The sequence below is a fragment of the Mobula hypostoma genome, chromosome 4 (genome assembly GCF_963921235.1).
Source record: "Mobula hypostoma chromosome 4, sMobHyp1.1, whole genome shotgun sequence".
Lineage (NCBI taxonomy): Eukaryota > Metazoa > Chordata > Chondrichthyes > Myliobatiformes > Myliobatidae > Mobula > Mobula hypostoma.
This window is the reverse complement of record NC_086100.1, coordinates 122269523-122282935: the sequence shown is the minus strand read 5'-3', so window position 1 is coordinate 122282935 and position 13413 is coordinate 122269523. Positions and strand designations below refer to the sequence as shown.

Below are 13413 nucleotides of genomic sequence, written 5' to 3'. Positions count from 1 at the left end.
TACTGTTAACAGGATTTTACTCTCTGGTTACAGTCACTAATGGAAGAATTGGCGACAAAATGTTCTAACTTTGTTAGCTAAATGGCCTCAGGATTTAGTGCCATATTAAAACAACATCAATATAATTCTAAATAATTATTACAATGATAGGAATGAAATTTGTTGTACCTTCAGTAAAAGGAGTAGTCCTTACAGTTGCATTGTTATATACTGATGCCTGGAGAGTTTCCAATAATTCCTCGTTTTTGGTCAATATAGAGTCATTATGCTTTTGGTCAGAAATAAGACCAGACTCAATTCTACTCCAGTATATGAAGTATGACTGGACAGCCGAAACACTGTAGGTTAGATGCAATAAGGCACAGATTAACTCCAACTATAAAAAAATATAGAGAATTCGGGAAACAACAGATCAGAGATCGGAGGGGGAAAAGTGTTAAGAGTCGATGGACCTTCATCAGAATTTATAAAGTATTAGAGTTTAAACAAGTTTTAAAATGCAGACAGGGGATAGAAAGGAAGGAGAAGCAAAATAGAAGGTAAGATGCAATGTCACCCTGATCCATTTTGTTGGAGTCAAAATAAACATTTCAATTTATCCCCATATTCTCCCTCATCCCTACTCCCACCATTACCTACAAATTCCTTTGAAAGACAGGGGGAAGTATGTAAGGAACAATATGCTATGTTATGTTATGACTCTATGACTCTAATATTTGGGATGTTATGTTGAAGGTGTATAAGATGTTGGTGAGGCCTAATTTGGAGCATTGTGCGCAGTTTTGGTCACCTACTTACTGGAGAGATGTCAGCAAGGTTGAAAGAGTACCGAGAAAATTTACAAGGATGTTGCAGGTCTGGAGGACCTGAGTTAAAAGGAAAGATTGAATTGGTTAGGACTGTATTCTTTAGAAGGTCGATGATTGTCTACAAGAAGGGTCAGAGCTGTCTCTATTTCCTGAGGAGACTGAGATCCTTTAACATCTGTTGGACGATGCTGAGGATGTTCTACGAGTCAGTGGTGGCCAGTGCTATCATGTTTGCTGTTGTGTGCTGGGGCAGCAGGCTGAGGGTAGCAGACACCAACAGAATCAACAAACTCATTCGTAAGGCCAGTGATGTTGTGGGGATGGAACTGGACTCTCTGACGGTGGTGTCTGAAAAGAGGATGCTGTCCAAGTTACATGCCATCTTGGACAATGTCTCCCATCCACTACATAATGGACTGGTTGGGCACAGGAGTACATTCAGCCAGAGACTCATTCCACCGAGATGCAGCACAGAGCGTCATAGGAAGTCATTCCTGCCTGTGGCCATCAAACTTTACAACTCCTCCCTTGGAGGGTCAGACACCCTGAGCTAATAGACTGGTCCTGGACTTATTTCCTGGCATAATTTACATATTACTATTTAATTATTTGTGGTTTTATTACTGTTTAATTATTTATGGTGCAACTGTAACGAAAACCAATTTCCCCCGGGATCAATAAAGTATGACTATGACAATGACTATTGAGAGGGGATTTGATTGAGATATACAAAATTATGAGGGGTATAGATAGGGTAAATGCAAACGGGCTTTTTCCACTAAGGTTGGGTGGGACTACAACCAAAAGTCATGGGTTAAGGGTGAAAGGTGAGATGCCTAAAGTGAACATGAGGGGAGGTGGGAATGTGGAATGAGCTGCCAACACAAGTGGTGCATGCGAGCTTGATTTCAGTGTTTAAGAGAAGTTTGGATAGGTACATGGATGGTAGCGGAATGGAGGGCTATGGTCCTGGTGCAGGTCGATGAGAGTAGGCAGTTAAATGGTCTCAGCATGGACTAGATGGGCCAAAGGGCCTGTTTCTGTGCTGTACTTCTCTATGACTCTAATATCTCAGTAAAATAAGAGCTTAGGAGGATGATGGCACCTAACAGCGACTCGTTTGCTTGCATCTTTGGAAACAGCTCTATTTCTACCTTTAATATTTTTACTTTTCCCTTTCAGGGTTCTTTTGAAGACCTCAAACTGGAGTAAGATGCAGGCTTCTGTTCTTTGGGGGAATGGGACCCGTTCTCAGGGTTCCGTGACTGGCCGTTATTCGACATGCCAAGGGTTTGGCCTGAGAGCTTCGATCATGTTCAGAAGCCTAAGACCTCGGGGCTCTGGAGACAGGCGGATCGAGGGTCAGTGTCACGGCAGGAGACTTACGTGTCATCGGGGAGGCCAGAAAATCTCTTGCTGTGGGCCCAAAGACCCTAAATCTTCACGATCTTCAGGCACAGAGCTCGTAAAAAGCGAAGAAACAGACTTGTAACATCATAAACCTGCGGGTTGTTGTTGTCTCCCGCTCGCTGTGAAAATGGGGAACACCTCCCTCTCACTTGCCAGGGAGAGAGAGAACCTGTGGTTTGTCGAATGTTGGATGAAAAGCGAAGCCTTTGGGGTAACCTCAGTCTGTGTCTTTGCTATTGCTTAGCACAGACTTGGGCACGGTGACGGTACCGATGCGCGTTTATTTTTGCCGGTGGGGGAGGGGGGATTGTTGCTAGCCGCCGCTTACACGCGGGACAGGGAGCTGGGGATGACTTTGGGGTTCTCACAGTCCAGGACAAGAGGCCATAGTCTTAGAATTAGAGGGTACCCAGTTAAAACAGAGATGAGGAGAAATTTTTTTAGCCAGAGGGTTGTGGATTTGTGGAATTCGTTGCCACATATGGCTGTGGAAGCCTGATCATTGAGGATGTTTAAGGAGGAGATTGACAGGTATCTAATTAGTCAGGGTATCAAAGGATATGGGGAAAAAGCTGGAAATTGGAACTAGATGGGAGAATAGTTTAGCTCATGGGGGAGCTGCGGAGCAGACTCGATGGGCCGAATGGCCTACTTCTGCTCCTTTGTCTTGTGATCTTGTGATCTTAACTGTCATTCATTCTTTGGGGCACTTCTCTGATTTTGTGGATGTTTTGCGAAGAAAAAGCATTTCAGGATGTATATTGTATACGTTTCTCTGATATTAAATTTGACATTTGAACCTTTGAATAGCAAATAGGTCACAGACAAACAACTTAGCTGTGTAGATAATACCTAGCCATTAGGTATTTCCTGCATTTTCTGATTTTTTTGAGGACAATGTTAATGTTGTCAACAGTTCCTATTTTCCTTTTCTCATCCCCTTTTATTCAACCTGGAGGTAAAATTTACCGACTAATGCCTGACAAAAGCTAATGTCACTTGAATTTAAGGGGGCAGGGGAGGAGGGAGGGAACGTCGACTCAGACCATGAGAGGCCTGTGTCGGGCATTTTCATGCCTTACAAGGCGCAGATTGGACGTCTGTGTGGGGCGCCACTCCTCCCACAGACAATGTATGGTTAAGTGCCTTGCTCAAGGACACAAACACTCTGCCACAGCTGAGGCTCGAACTAGTGACCTTGAGATCACTAGACGAATGCCTTAACCACTTGGCTACGTACCCACACAAAGGCCTGGACTTAACAAGTCTGTCCCAACACTGTTTCAGAAATTACTCAGAGAGATTCTGACGGATGGAAGATCTGTGTATTTGTTACACACACATCAACAACATTGCAACCCTTCTTCACTTCTGTTAATTTCCTTGCATACTTTTAATATTTTTTACATTTTTCCACGAGTATATTAAAAATATAATTACAAAAACTTGATGTCTCCGGTGAGTTGGTCTGGTGCTTTCCAGACAAAGGAGAGGTTTCTCTTCAGTGACTTGTCCGAGTGGGTCACTGTATCTCCATCCTCAAAACACTTCAGCAGTTTGGACCCAGGAGAAATGTGAATGAATGTACCAGCCACTTGGTCATCAGCCACTCGCCGAGCTTGAATTAGGAAGCCCATGAAGTCTTGTGTGCTTCTTACAGTCACTGAAGCATAAGAAACATACAACGGTAACACACTTTATTGAAGAATTCCAGTTCCTCTTTTATAAGAGCTTAGCTGGGTGCATCACCAATGGGTTTTATTTCTCCCCTTTCTCTGGGTTTCACAGCTCTCCAGGCAGGGACATTATGGAGCCACTTTCTCAGATGCCATTCCTAATTCAGTGAACATGTTGAGCATTTTGATGGGTTTGAGTAGATGGAGTAGTCTTTTGTCATCCTGATTACAGATCATAACATAAGACTCAGCTCCAGTTCCCCTTTATCTTACTCCATTCAGACACCTCATACAACACCACTGCCTCAAAGTCTTTGCATTTCCAAATCTTATCACCTCCTCACAAAAAGGCATTGATTCAATCATCCTTTTCAGTTCCTGTTACAACTCTAATTTCCCAATTTATAACCATATAACCATATAACAACTACAGCACGGAAACAGGCCATCTCGGCCCTTCTAGTCTGTGCCGAACTCTTACCCTATCCTATTTCCACTGACCTGCACTCAGCCCATAACCCTCCATTCCTTTACTGTCCATATTAACTTTTAACGACAACATCAAACTTGCCTCAACCACTTTTGCTGGAAGCTCATTCCACACAGCTACCACTCTCTGAGTAAAGAAGTTCCCCCTCATGTTACCCCTAAACTTTTGTCCTCTAATTCTCAACCCATGCCCTCTTGTTTGAATCTTCCCCACGCTCAATGGAAAAAGTCTAACCATGTCAACTCTATCAATCCCCCTCATAATTTTAAACACCTCTATCAAGTCCCCCCTTAACCTTCTACACTCCAAAGAATGAAGACCTAACTTGTTCAACCTTTCTCTGTAACTTAGGAGATGAAACCCAGGCAACATTTTAGTAAACCTCCTCTGTACTCTCTCAATTTTATTGACATCCTTCCTATAATATGGTGACAAGAACTGTACACAATACTCCAGATTTGGCCTTACCAATGCCTTATACAAATTCAACATTACATCCCAACTCCTATACTCTATGCTCTGATTAATAAAGGCCAGCAAACCAAAAGCTTTCTTCACCACCCTATCCACATAAGATTCCATCTTCAGGGAACTATGCACCATTATTCCTAGATCCCTCTGTTCTACAGCATTCTTCAATGCCCTACCATTTACCATGTATGTCCTATTTTGATTAGTTCTACCAAAATGTAGCACCTCACATTTTTCAGCATTAAACTCCATCTGCCATCTTTCAGCCCACTCTTCTAACTGTCCTAAACCTCTCTGCAAGTTTTGAAAACCTACCTCATCATCCACAACACCTATCTTGGTATCATCTGAATACTTACTAATCCAATTTACCACCCCATCATCCAGATCATTAATATATATTACAAACAACATTGGACCAGTACAGATCCTTGAGCCACACCGCTAGCCTCCGGCCTCCAATCTGACAAACAGTTATCCACCACTACTCTCTGGTGTCTCCCATCCAGCCACTGATGAATCCATTTTACTACTTCCATATTAATGCCTAACGATTGAACCTTCCTACCTAACCTTCCGTGTGGAACCTTGTCAAAGGCCTTACTGAAGTCCATATAGACAACATCCACCGTTTTACCCTCGTCAACTTTCTTAGTAACCTCATCAAAAAATTCGATAAGATTTGTCAAACATGACCTTCCACGCACAAATCCATGTTGACTGTTCCTAATCAGACCCTGTTTATCCAGAAAATTATATATACCATCTCTAAGAATACTTTCCATCAATTTACCCACCACTGACGTCAAACTCACAGGCCGATAATTGCCAGGTTTACTCTTAGAACCCTTATTAAACAACAGAACCACATGAGCAATATGCCAATCCTCCGGCACCATTCCCGTTTCTAATGACATTTGAAATATTTCTGTCAGAGCCCCTGTTATTTCTACACTAACTTCCCTCAAAGTCCTAGGGAATATCTTGTCCGGGCCAAGGTTTTTTCCCAAGGTTTCTCAATTGCATTGTTACTTCCCAACTCCAAGTTCTTCTTTTCCTGAAATCTTTATTGGGACCACTTCAGTCTGCCATCCAACCTCCCATGGGTATTTAATCTGTCACAATCAATGAAGGCATTCTAAGGGTCCCTTCCTTTCAGGCTATATGGGTATGTAATCCCTATTAAATGCCTTTAAAATATTGGGTGAGGTTAAATGTGGCTTTATCATCTTTCTTCAAATATCTAGTTCAGTGGATTCCCTCAAAATGTTTCCATCCTTACCAATCTGAATGCAGACAGCATATCACTAACAATTCTTCCCTTGCCACTCTTTCAGCAACTACAGGATCTCTCACTGTCCAGTCCCTTTCAGTATGATGCCTAACCACAAGGTCATCTTCTTTACATATGCTGATGTCATGTAGTTCCGCCTACACCTCTGTGTTTAATCCTGCAACTGGCTTTGTGCTGCCTGCTTGTCTCTCCAACATCTAAGTTAAAATATTTCCCATTGAACATCAGTATGCTAAAGTCTCCACTAAAAAGGACCATTCTGGATGATAACTACAATATCCCATGCCCAAGAACATACTAAAGTTAAACTACTCCATATAACAGCTTGCCATCAATTTCAAACTAGAAATGAACTTCAGAACTTATATCCCTTTAAGTATCTCTGACTTGAATTGAATTGATTTTATTTCTTACATCCTTCACATACATGAGTAAAAATCTTTGTTACATCTCCCTCTAAATGTGCCATGTGCAACCATAGTAATTTATAATAATTTATAATAAATAGAACAGTCAATGTAATATAGAGTACCCTCAAATCAGTGTGAGTTCATCAGTCTGATGGCCTGGTGGAAGAAGCTGTCCTGGAGCCTGTTGGTCCTGGCTTTTATGCTGCGGTACCGTTTCCTGGAGGCCTTTTTCACCACACAGCTGGTGTGTACAGACCACGTGAGGTTCTCGGTGATGTGGATGCTGAGGAACTTGAGTTTACCCTCTCAAACCCAGATCCATTGATGTCAATAGGGGTTAGCCCGTCTCCATTCCTCCTGTAATCCACAACCAACTCCTTTGCTTTTGCAACATTCAGGGGGAGGTTATTTTCTTGACAGCACTGTGTCAGAGAGTGATTTCTTCCCTGTAGGCCACCTCGTTATTGTTTGAGATAAGGCCAATCAATGTAGTGTCATTGGCAAATTTAATTAGCTGATTAGAGCTGTGAGTGGCGATATAGTCACGGGTATACAGATACAGGGAGTAAAGGAGGGGACTCAGTACGCAGCCTTGAGGGGCTCCTGTGTTGAACGTCAGAGGATTGGAGGTGAGGGAGCCCACTCTTACACCCTGTTGGTGATCTGACAGGAAGTCCAGGATCCAGCTGCACAAGGCAGGGTCAAGGCCGAGGTCTCTGAGCTTCTAGTTGAGCCTGGATGGAACTATGGTGTTGAATGTTGAACGGTAGTCCAAGAACAGCATTCTCACATAAGCATCCTTCTTCTCCAAATGTGTAAGGATGATATGTAGAGCAGTGGCTCTTGCGTCATCTGTCGATCAGTTGTGTCAGTAGGCACAACCAATTGACACGTTTAAAAACCATTACATTTTCAGTAACACACACAAAATACACGTCCTGGTGAAAGATCTGAGCATGAAACACCTACTGATTATTCCCCTACATAGATGCTGCCTGACTTGCTGAGCTCTTCCAGTATTTTGTGTGTGTTGCTCAAGGCTTCCAGCATCTTAAGAATCTTTTGTGCTATTGATCATCAAGGTCCTCCCAGAATATATATTGTTGTATAATCTTACATCTGAGACTTTGAAGGTTTCATTTCACTTAGTGTGGGATCTCTCCTACTTGTTTCTGATTAAATTTACCATGGCGGAATCCTGGAGTTCTTTAGTCAACTCAACACATAGGACATATCTCCATCGCCAGCTTCAAATCTCATCATCAACATTCTTTAATGTAAGGTTACAGAGAAATCATTGGCCTTGTATCACTGCTCTTTATTAAACTGCCCCATCTTTCTCTGTAGAGCTGAACCAATTTTCTTCAAATTTTTCATGAAAAGATTATATGGTTTCTCCTTTAGAAAGCATTGATGGCTTAAAAATTCTATTGAGAAATTTATTGTAATCTCCTAAAGTATCTTTATTACTGGGAACTTAAACAGAGGAAATATTGTTTCCATATTCAAATATCCCAAAATTGTAAAAGTCTTTAACAAATCTGATTTGGAAGCTATACTAGCTTCTTGAATCTCTGCTTCTAGTTTCATTTGATAATACAGTTTTAGTCCAAAGCTCCTCAGAACATTCTAATGTGATTAGACCAAAGACTTATACAAATGTTTCATTGAATCTTTACTCTTGTACTCTAGTCTATACCCTAACTTGTGTCACATAAGCGACACATCAGTCCAAGAACTCCTCTACTTCAGCACTCTCAGGTTGGTGGAGCAACACCTCATATTCCATCTGGGTAGCCTCCAACCTGACAGCATGAATATCAATTTCACTAACTTCATGTAATTCCACCCCCCCCCCCACTTTTTCCATTTCCCATTCTGGCCCCTTTCTTACACATTCTCTTCTCCTACCTGCCCATCACCTCCCTCTGTTACCTTTCCTCCTTCCCTTTCTCCTATGGTCCACTCTTCTCTCCTATCAAATTCTTTCTTCTTCATCCCTTTACCTCTTCCACCTATCACATCCCAGTTTCTTATTTCATCCCCTCTCCCCCACCAACCCTCACTTCCCATCAGCCCTCTTGGAAGTAGGTACGGAGGAGATGTTAGGGATAAGTTTTTTTACGCAGAGAGTGGTGAATGCGTGGAATGGGCTGCCAGCGGCGGTGGTGGAGGTGGAAACGATGGGGTCTTTTAAGTGACTCCAGGATAGGTACATGGAGCTTAGAAAAATAGAGGGCTATGGGTAAGCCTAGGTAGTTCTAAGGTAAGGACATGTTCGGCTCTGCTTTGTGGGCCGAAGGGCCTGTATTGTGCTGTAGGTTTTCTATGTTTCTATGTCTTCACCTATCACCTTTCAGCATGTACTCCTTCACCTTCCTCTAGCTCTGACCCTCTCCTTCCAGTCCAGATAAAGGGTCTTGGCCCAAAATGACACCTGTTTATTCCTTTCGATGGATACTGATTGACCTGCTGAGATCCCCCAGCATTTTTATGTGTTGCTGTGAATTTCCAGCATCTGCAGAATCTCTTGTGTTTGTGTAACCTAAGACATCATTTTTTTTTCCAAAGGTTTAACTCTCTGCCTTCACATGTTAAGAAATTACGTATAGAAGCACTATCTTTCCATTAAGTCGAAACTCCCATTGGTTTTTATCCATCTTGGCTGCATTACTCACACATTTATTTATTAAATTGCATTTGCCTCCATAAACACTACTTCGTCTAAAAGTTCTCTTGCCCATGTCCAATCCCACATTAAGTCCCATTAAATTTATCTTCATTGAACTAAATTGCTCTATTTCCCTAAATTAAAACGTAAATACTTATGTTTATATTTTAAATGTTTCCATAATTTTGCCTATATCTAACTTTGTGATCTCCCACAGCCCTTAAATCTTTGGCTCAGAACCAGAATCGCTCAGGAAAAGATGTGCTAAACTATTGCTGTATTCGTGATTGTTGTAATCAAAGACACTCCACTGCAACATTTACCATCCTGCAAGGCCCAGACCATTGTGCTCTGCAGAACAGGCCTTAAACTTAAATGCTTTAAATCCTTTTTATTCCCAAATTCATCACTGAGGAGACTGGAATGATGATATAGGGAATGAAAAGGACTTCAATATTTAAGGTTGAAAGGGAAAGGAAAGGGGTTTCTCTCTGTCCAATCCATATTATGGGTGAGGCACATCAAGGCACATTTAGGTGGGATTAGGGCATGGAGGGTCAGGCCTAGTCACTGGAGGCAGAGGGGAGATGGCAATCAGCTGCTGGAAATGATAGAACATAGAACAGTCCGGTACTTGAACAAGCCCTTCAGCCATGACATTGGAGGGATATATTGATAAATTGGTTTATTATTGTCAAATAAAACACAAAAACTTCTACAACTGTACCATGGAGAGCATTCTGACTGGCTGCGTCACCGTCTGGTATGGAGGGGGTGGTGGGGGGGCTACTGCATAGGACTGAAGTAAGTTGCAGAAACTTGTAAAATTGGTCAGCTTCATCATGGGTACTCGCCCCTGTAGTACCAAGACATCTTCAAGGAGTGGTGCCTCAGAAATGCAGCATCCATTACTAAGGAGCCCCACCACCCAGGGCATGTCCTCTTCTCATTGTTACTTTCGGGAGGGAGGTACAGAAGCCTGAAGGCACACACTCAGTGATTCAGGAACAGCTTCTTCCCCTCTGCCATCTGATTTCTCAATGGACATTAAATCTATGAACATTACCTTTTAATTTCTATTTTTTGCACTGCTTATTAAATTTAACTATTTAATAAACATATATATATATTTGCTGTAATTCTTTTTTTCTCTCTATATTTATCATGCGTTTAATTGTACTGCTGCCGTAAAATTAACAAATTTCACAACATGCCGGTGATATGAAACCTGATTCTGGCATGTCACAGTGAAAAACTTCGTTTTGCAAACCATCCATTCAGACTATTTCATTACAACAATGCTTAGAGGTAAGACAAGAGAAAACGTTAACAGAGTGCAGAATAAAGAGTCACGGTTACCGAGGACGTGCAGTGCCGGCAGACGATAAAGTGCAAGGCAATGATTAGATGGACTGAGGGGGTCAAGACTCCATTTTATTATACTGGGGGATTGTTCAATTGTTTTATTTCAGCAGGATAGAAAGCTTGAGCCTAATGGTGCATGCTTTGTCTTTTGTCCCTTTTGCCTGATGAGAGAGAATGTTCAGTGCGTGTGGGGTCTTTGATTACATCGGCTGCCTTACTGAGGGAGCGAGAAGGTGGACATTGTAGAGGCAGAAGAGATTTGCTTCGTTTGGCATTTAATTACTAGTATAATGAGTTCAGCACGACATCACATGCAGATTGGGAAATACATGGTGTGGGTACAGCTTGGGTGGAAGGTCAGGGTCAGCGTGTGGGTCAGGAAAGAGTTCCTATGGGCCTGAAGAAGTGCTGTTGTGATGACACACCTAATGGAGGGTAATAAAGAGTTGTCACGTCAGACCGAGACCCTTCATCGTGACTGGGAAGGAAGGGGGCAGAAGCCAGAATAAGGCGGGGGAGGGAGGGGGTATAGTCTGAGGGGTGACATGTGAAAGCAGGTGAGGATGAAGGAGGGTGGGAGAGGGAAGGGGGTGATGTGAGTTGCTGGGAAATATTCAGGCAATTTCCCCTTTGGAATCAACAAGGTAAAACTCACAATGGCAGTGAAAGAACGATTTTCTACAAGTGGAGCAAGTATGGTAAACAAAATAAAGTCTTAGATGTGACAAACACGAGAAAATCTGCCGAAGCTGGATATCCAGAGCAACACACACAAAATGCTGGAGGAACTCAGCAGGCCAGGCAGCATCTCTGGAAAAGAGTTCACGGGACGGAATAACGTCAACTCTACTCTTTTCCCACAGATGCTGCCTGGCCTGCTGAGTTCCTCAGCATTTTGCGTTCGTTGCTCTTAGATGTGACATTTGGACCATCACTGTGTACATCTAGGCTCCATGTGTTAGCATCAGAATCAGATTTATTGTCACTGATCTGTCATGAAATGTGTTGCTTTATGACGACAGAACAGTGAATGCACTACAAAGTTACCATAAATTACAATAAATACAGAAAAAATTGGAGCAAAAAGGGAACAAAATAATGAGGTAAAGTTCATGTGTTCATTGACCATTCAGAAATCAGACATTGAGTGCACATTTTCCAGCTCTACTACCTCTGTCCTGACGTAGTAATGAGAAGAGGACATGTCCTGTTTGGTGAGGGACCTCAATGATGGATGCCAAATTCTTGAGGTATTGCCTTTTCAAAATGTCCTCAATAATGGGGACGCTAGAACCCACAATGGAGCTGGCTGAGTCGACAACTTATTTCTGTGTCAGGTACATAGACTTGAAAGGAATATTCCAGAAATTGTAGTAAGCCGAGGTTTTCCTTTGCACATAGCTTTTCATGAAAACATAATTACCTAATTGCCTTGAGCACAAATATTTAGCAGTCTTTAGTTCTCTTTTATTTGTTGCTTCCCCCATCGGATGACTTAAACCTTGCACTTTGAAATTCCCTCTTCATAAATCTCTCTTCTTTTATGATCCCCTCTAAAACTGATCCCTTTCAGGATGATTTTGTTCACACCTCTTAATACTTTGAATTGTTAAGAGCTTCAGGTTGTATTTCTGAGAATTAACTACATTTAAGGTGCCATATAAATGGAAGACATTGCAGGTTTGTTTCCTTGGTCTCTAAAAATGTGTACTTTATAACTGTGTGGCCATTTCCACCCCAAGCATCTATAGATAAAAACCACAAGCCTAAAGTGGCAGGCTAATTTGTGAAATGGCAGAACCGCGTGAATGAAAAGGAATTAACTTCCTATCAAATCAAGCTACAAAAAAAATAATAATTTCAACTCTGCATCACTTAAGGTCAAGATTACAATCCCCTTTTGTCGCCATGAAATCCCAAATAACATGCAGAGACGTTCACATACAGTATGCTGTCCATAATTTGAAATCAATTATATTTCCAAGGTGACCATCTACATCTAGTGGCAAGAATCAGTGTTGCACAGGATTTCCTCTAAGTGAAATTCATTATTAAAGTTCTAACCTGCATTTCACTTTTACTGCGTACCATATTCCCCCACACAATGTTCCTTATCTGAGGATACATGTGGCTCTCAACTTCAGCCTCCTCTGCAGAATTAAAACCCAAGACACCTTTTAAGACCATAGATACTTTATTGATCCCAAAGGAAATTACAGTGTCACACTAGCATTACGCGTGCACGGATATGTAAGTATACAAATATTAAAAGAGAAGTAAGAAAGAATAGAAAATAAGTTACCTCAGACAGTCTAACAGGAGGGGGTCATCACTTCCCTGGCTGTAGGTTGACTCTATTATAGAGCCTAATGGTCGAGGGTAAGAGTGACCTCATATAGCACGCTTTGGAGCAGCGCAGTTGTCTTAGTCTATTACCAAAAGGGCTCCTCTGTTCAGCCAAGGTGGCATGCAGAGGGTGAGAAACATTGTCCAGAGTTGCCAGGATTTTCCGTAGGGTCCTTTGTTCTTCCACAGCCTCCAGTGTGTCCAATTTGACTCCTATAACAGAGCCAGCCTTTCTAAACAATTTGTCGAGCCTGTTGGCTTCACCAGTGTTGATGCTATTGTCCCATAGAAGATTGTACTGGTGACAACAGACTGGTAGAACTTGTTGAGGAGAAGCCTGCGTGGTCCTAAAGACTTCAGTCTCTTTGGGAAGTAAAGGTGACTCAGGCCCTTCTTGTACACAGCCTCTGTCATCACTCAAGTCTGTCATCCAGGTGTATCCTGGGTACTTGTAGGTCCTCACCATCAGTA

At 42.1% G+C, this 13413-nt stretch overlaps 1 protein-coding gene across 1 annotated transcript in view; it reads right to left on the bottom strand.

The window, feature by feature from the left end:
- Positions 1 to 13413, bottom strand: part of LOC134345979 (reelin domain-containing protein 1-like) — a 42014-nt gene that overhangs the window by 19280 nt on the left and 9321 nt on the right. Inside the window, exons 2-3 of the mRNA XM_063047321.1 lie at positions 3660 to 3882; positions 169 to 338 (exon numbers count right to left, since the gene is read on the bottom strand). Of these exons, the coding sequence (XP_062903391.1) occupies positions 169 to 338; positions 3660 to 3882 (393 nt within the window). The remainder of the gene's footprint in view (positions 1 to 168; positions 339 to 3659; positions 3883 to 13413) is intronic.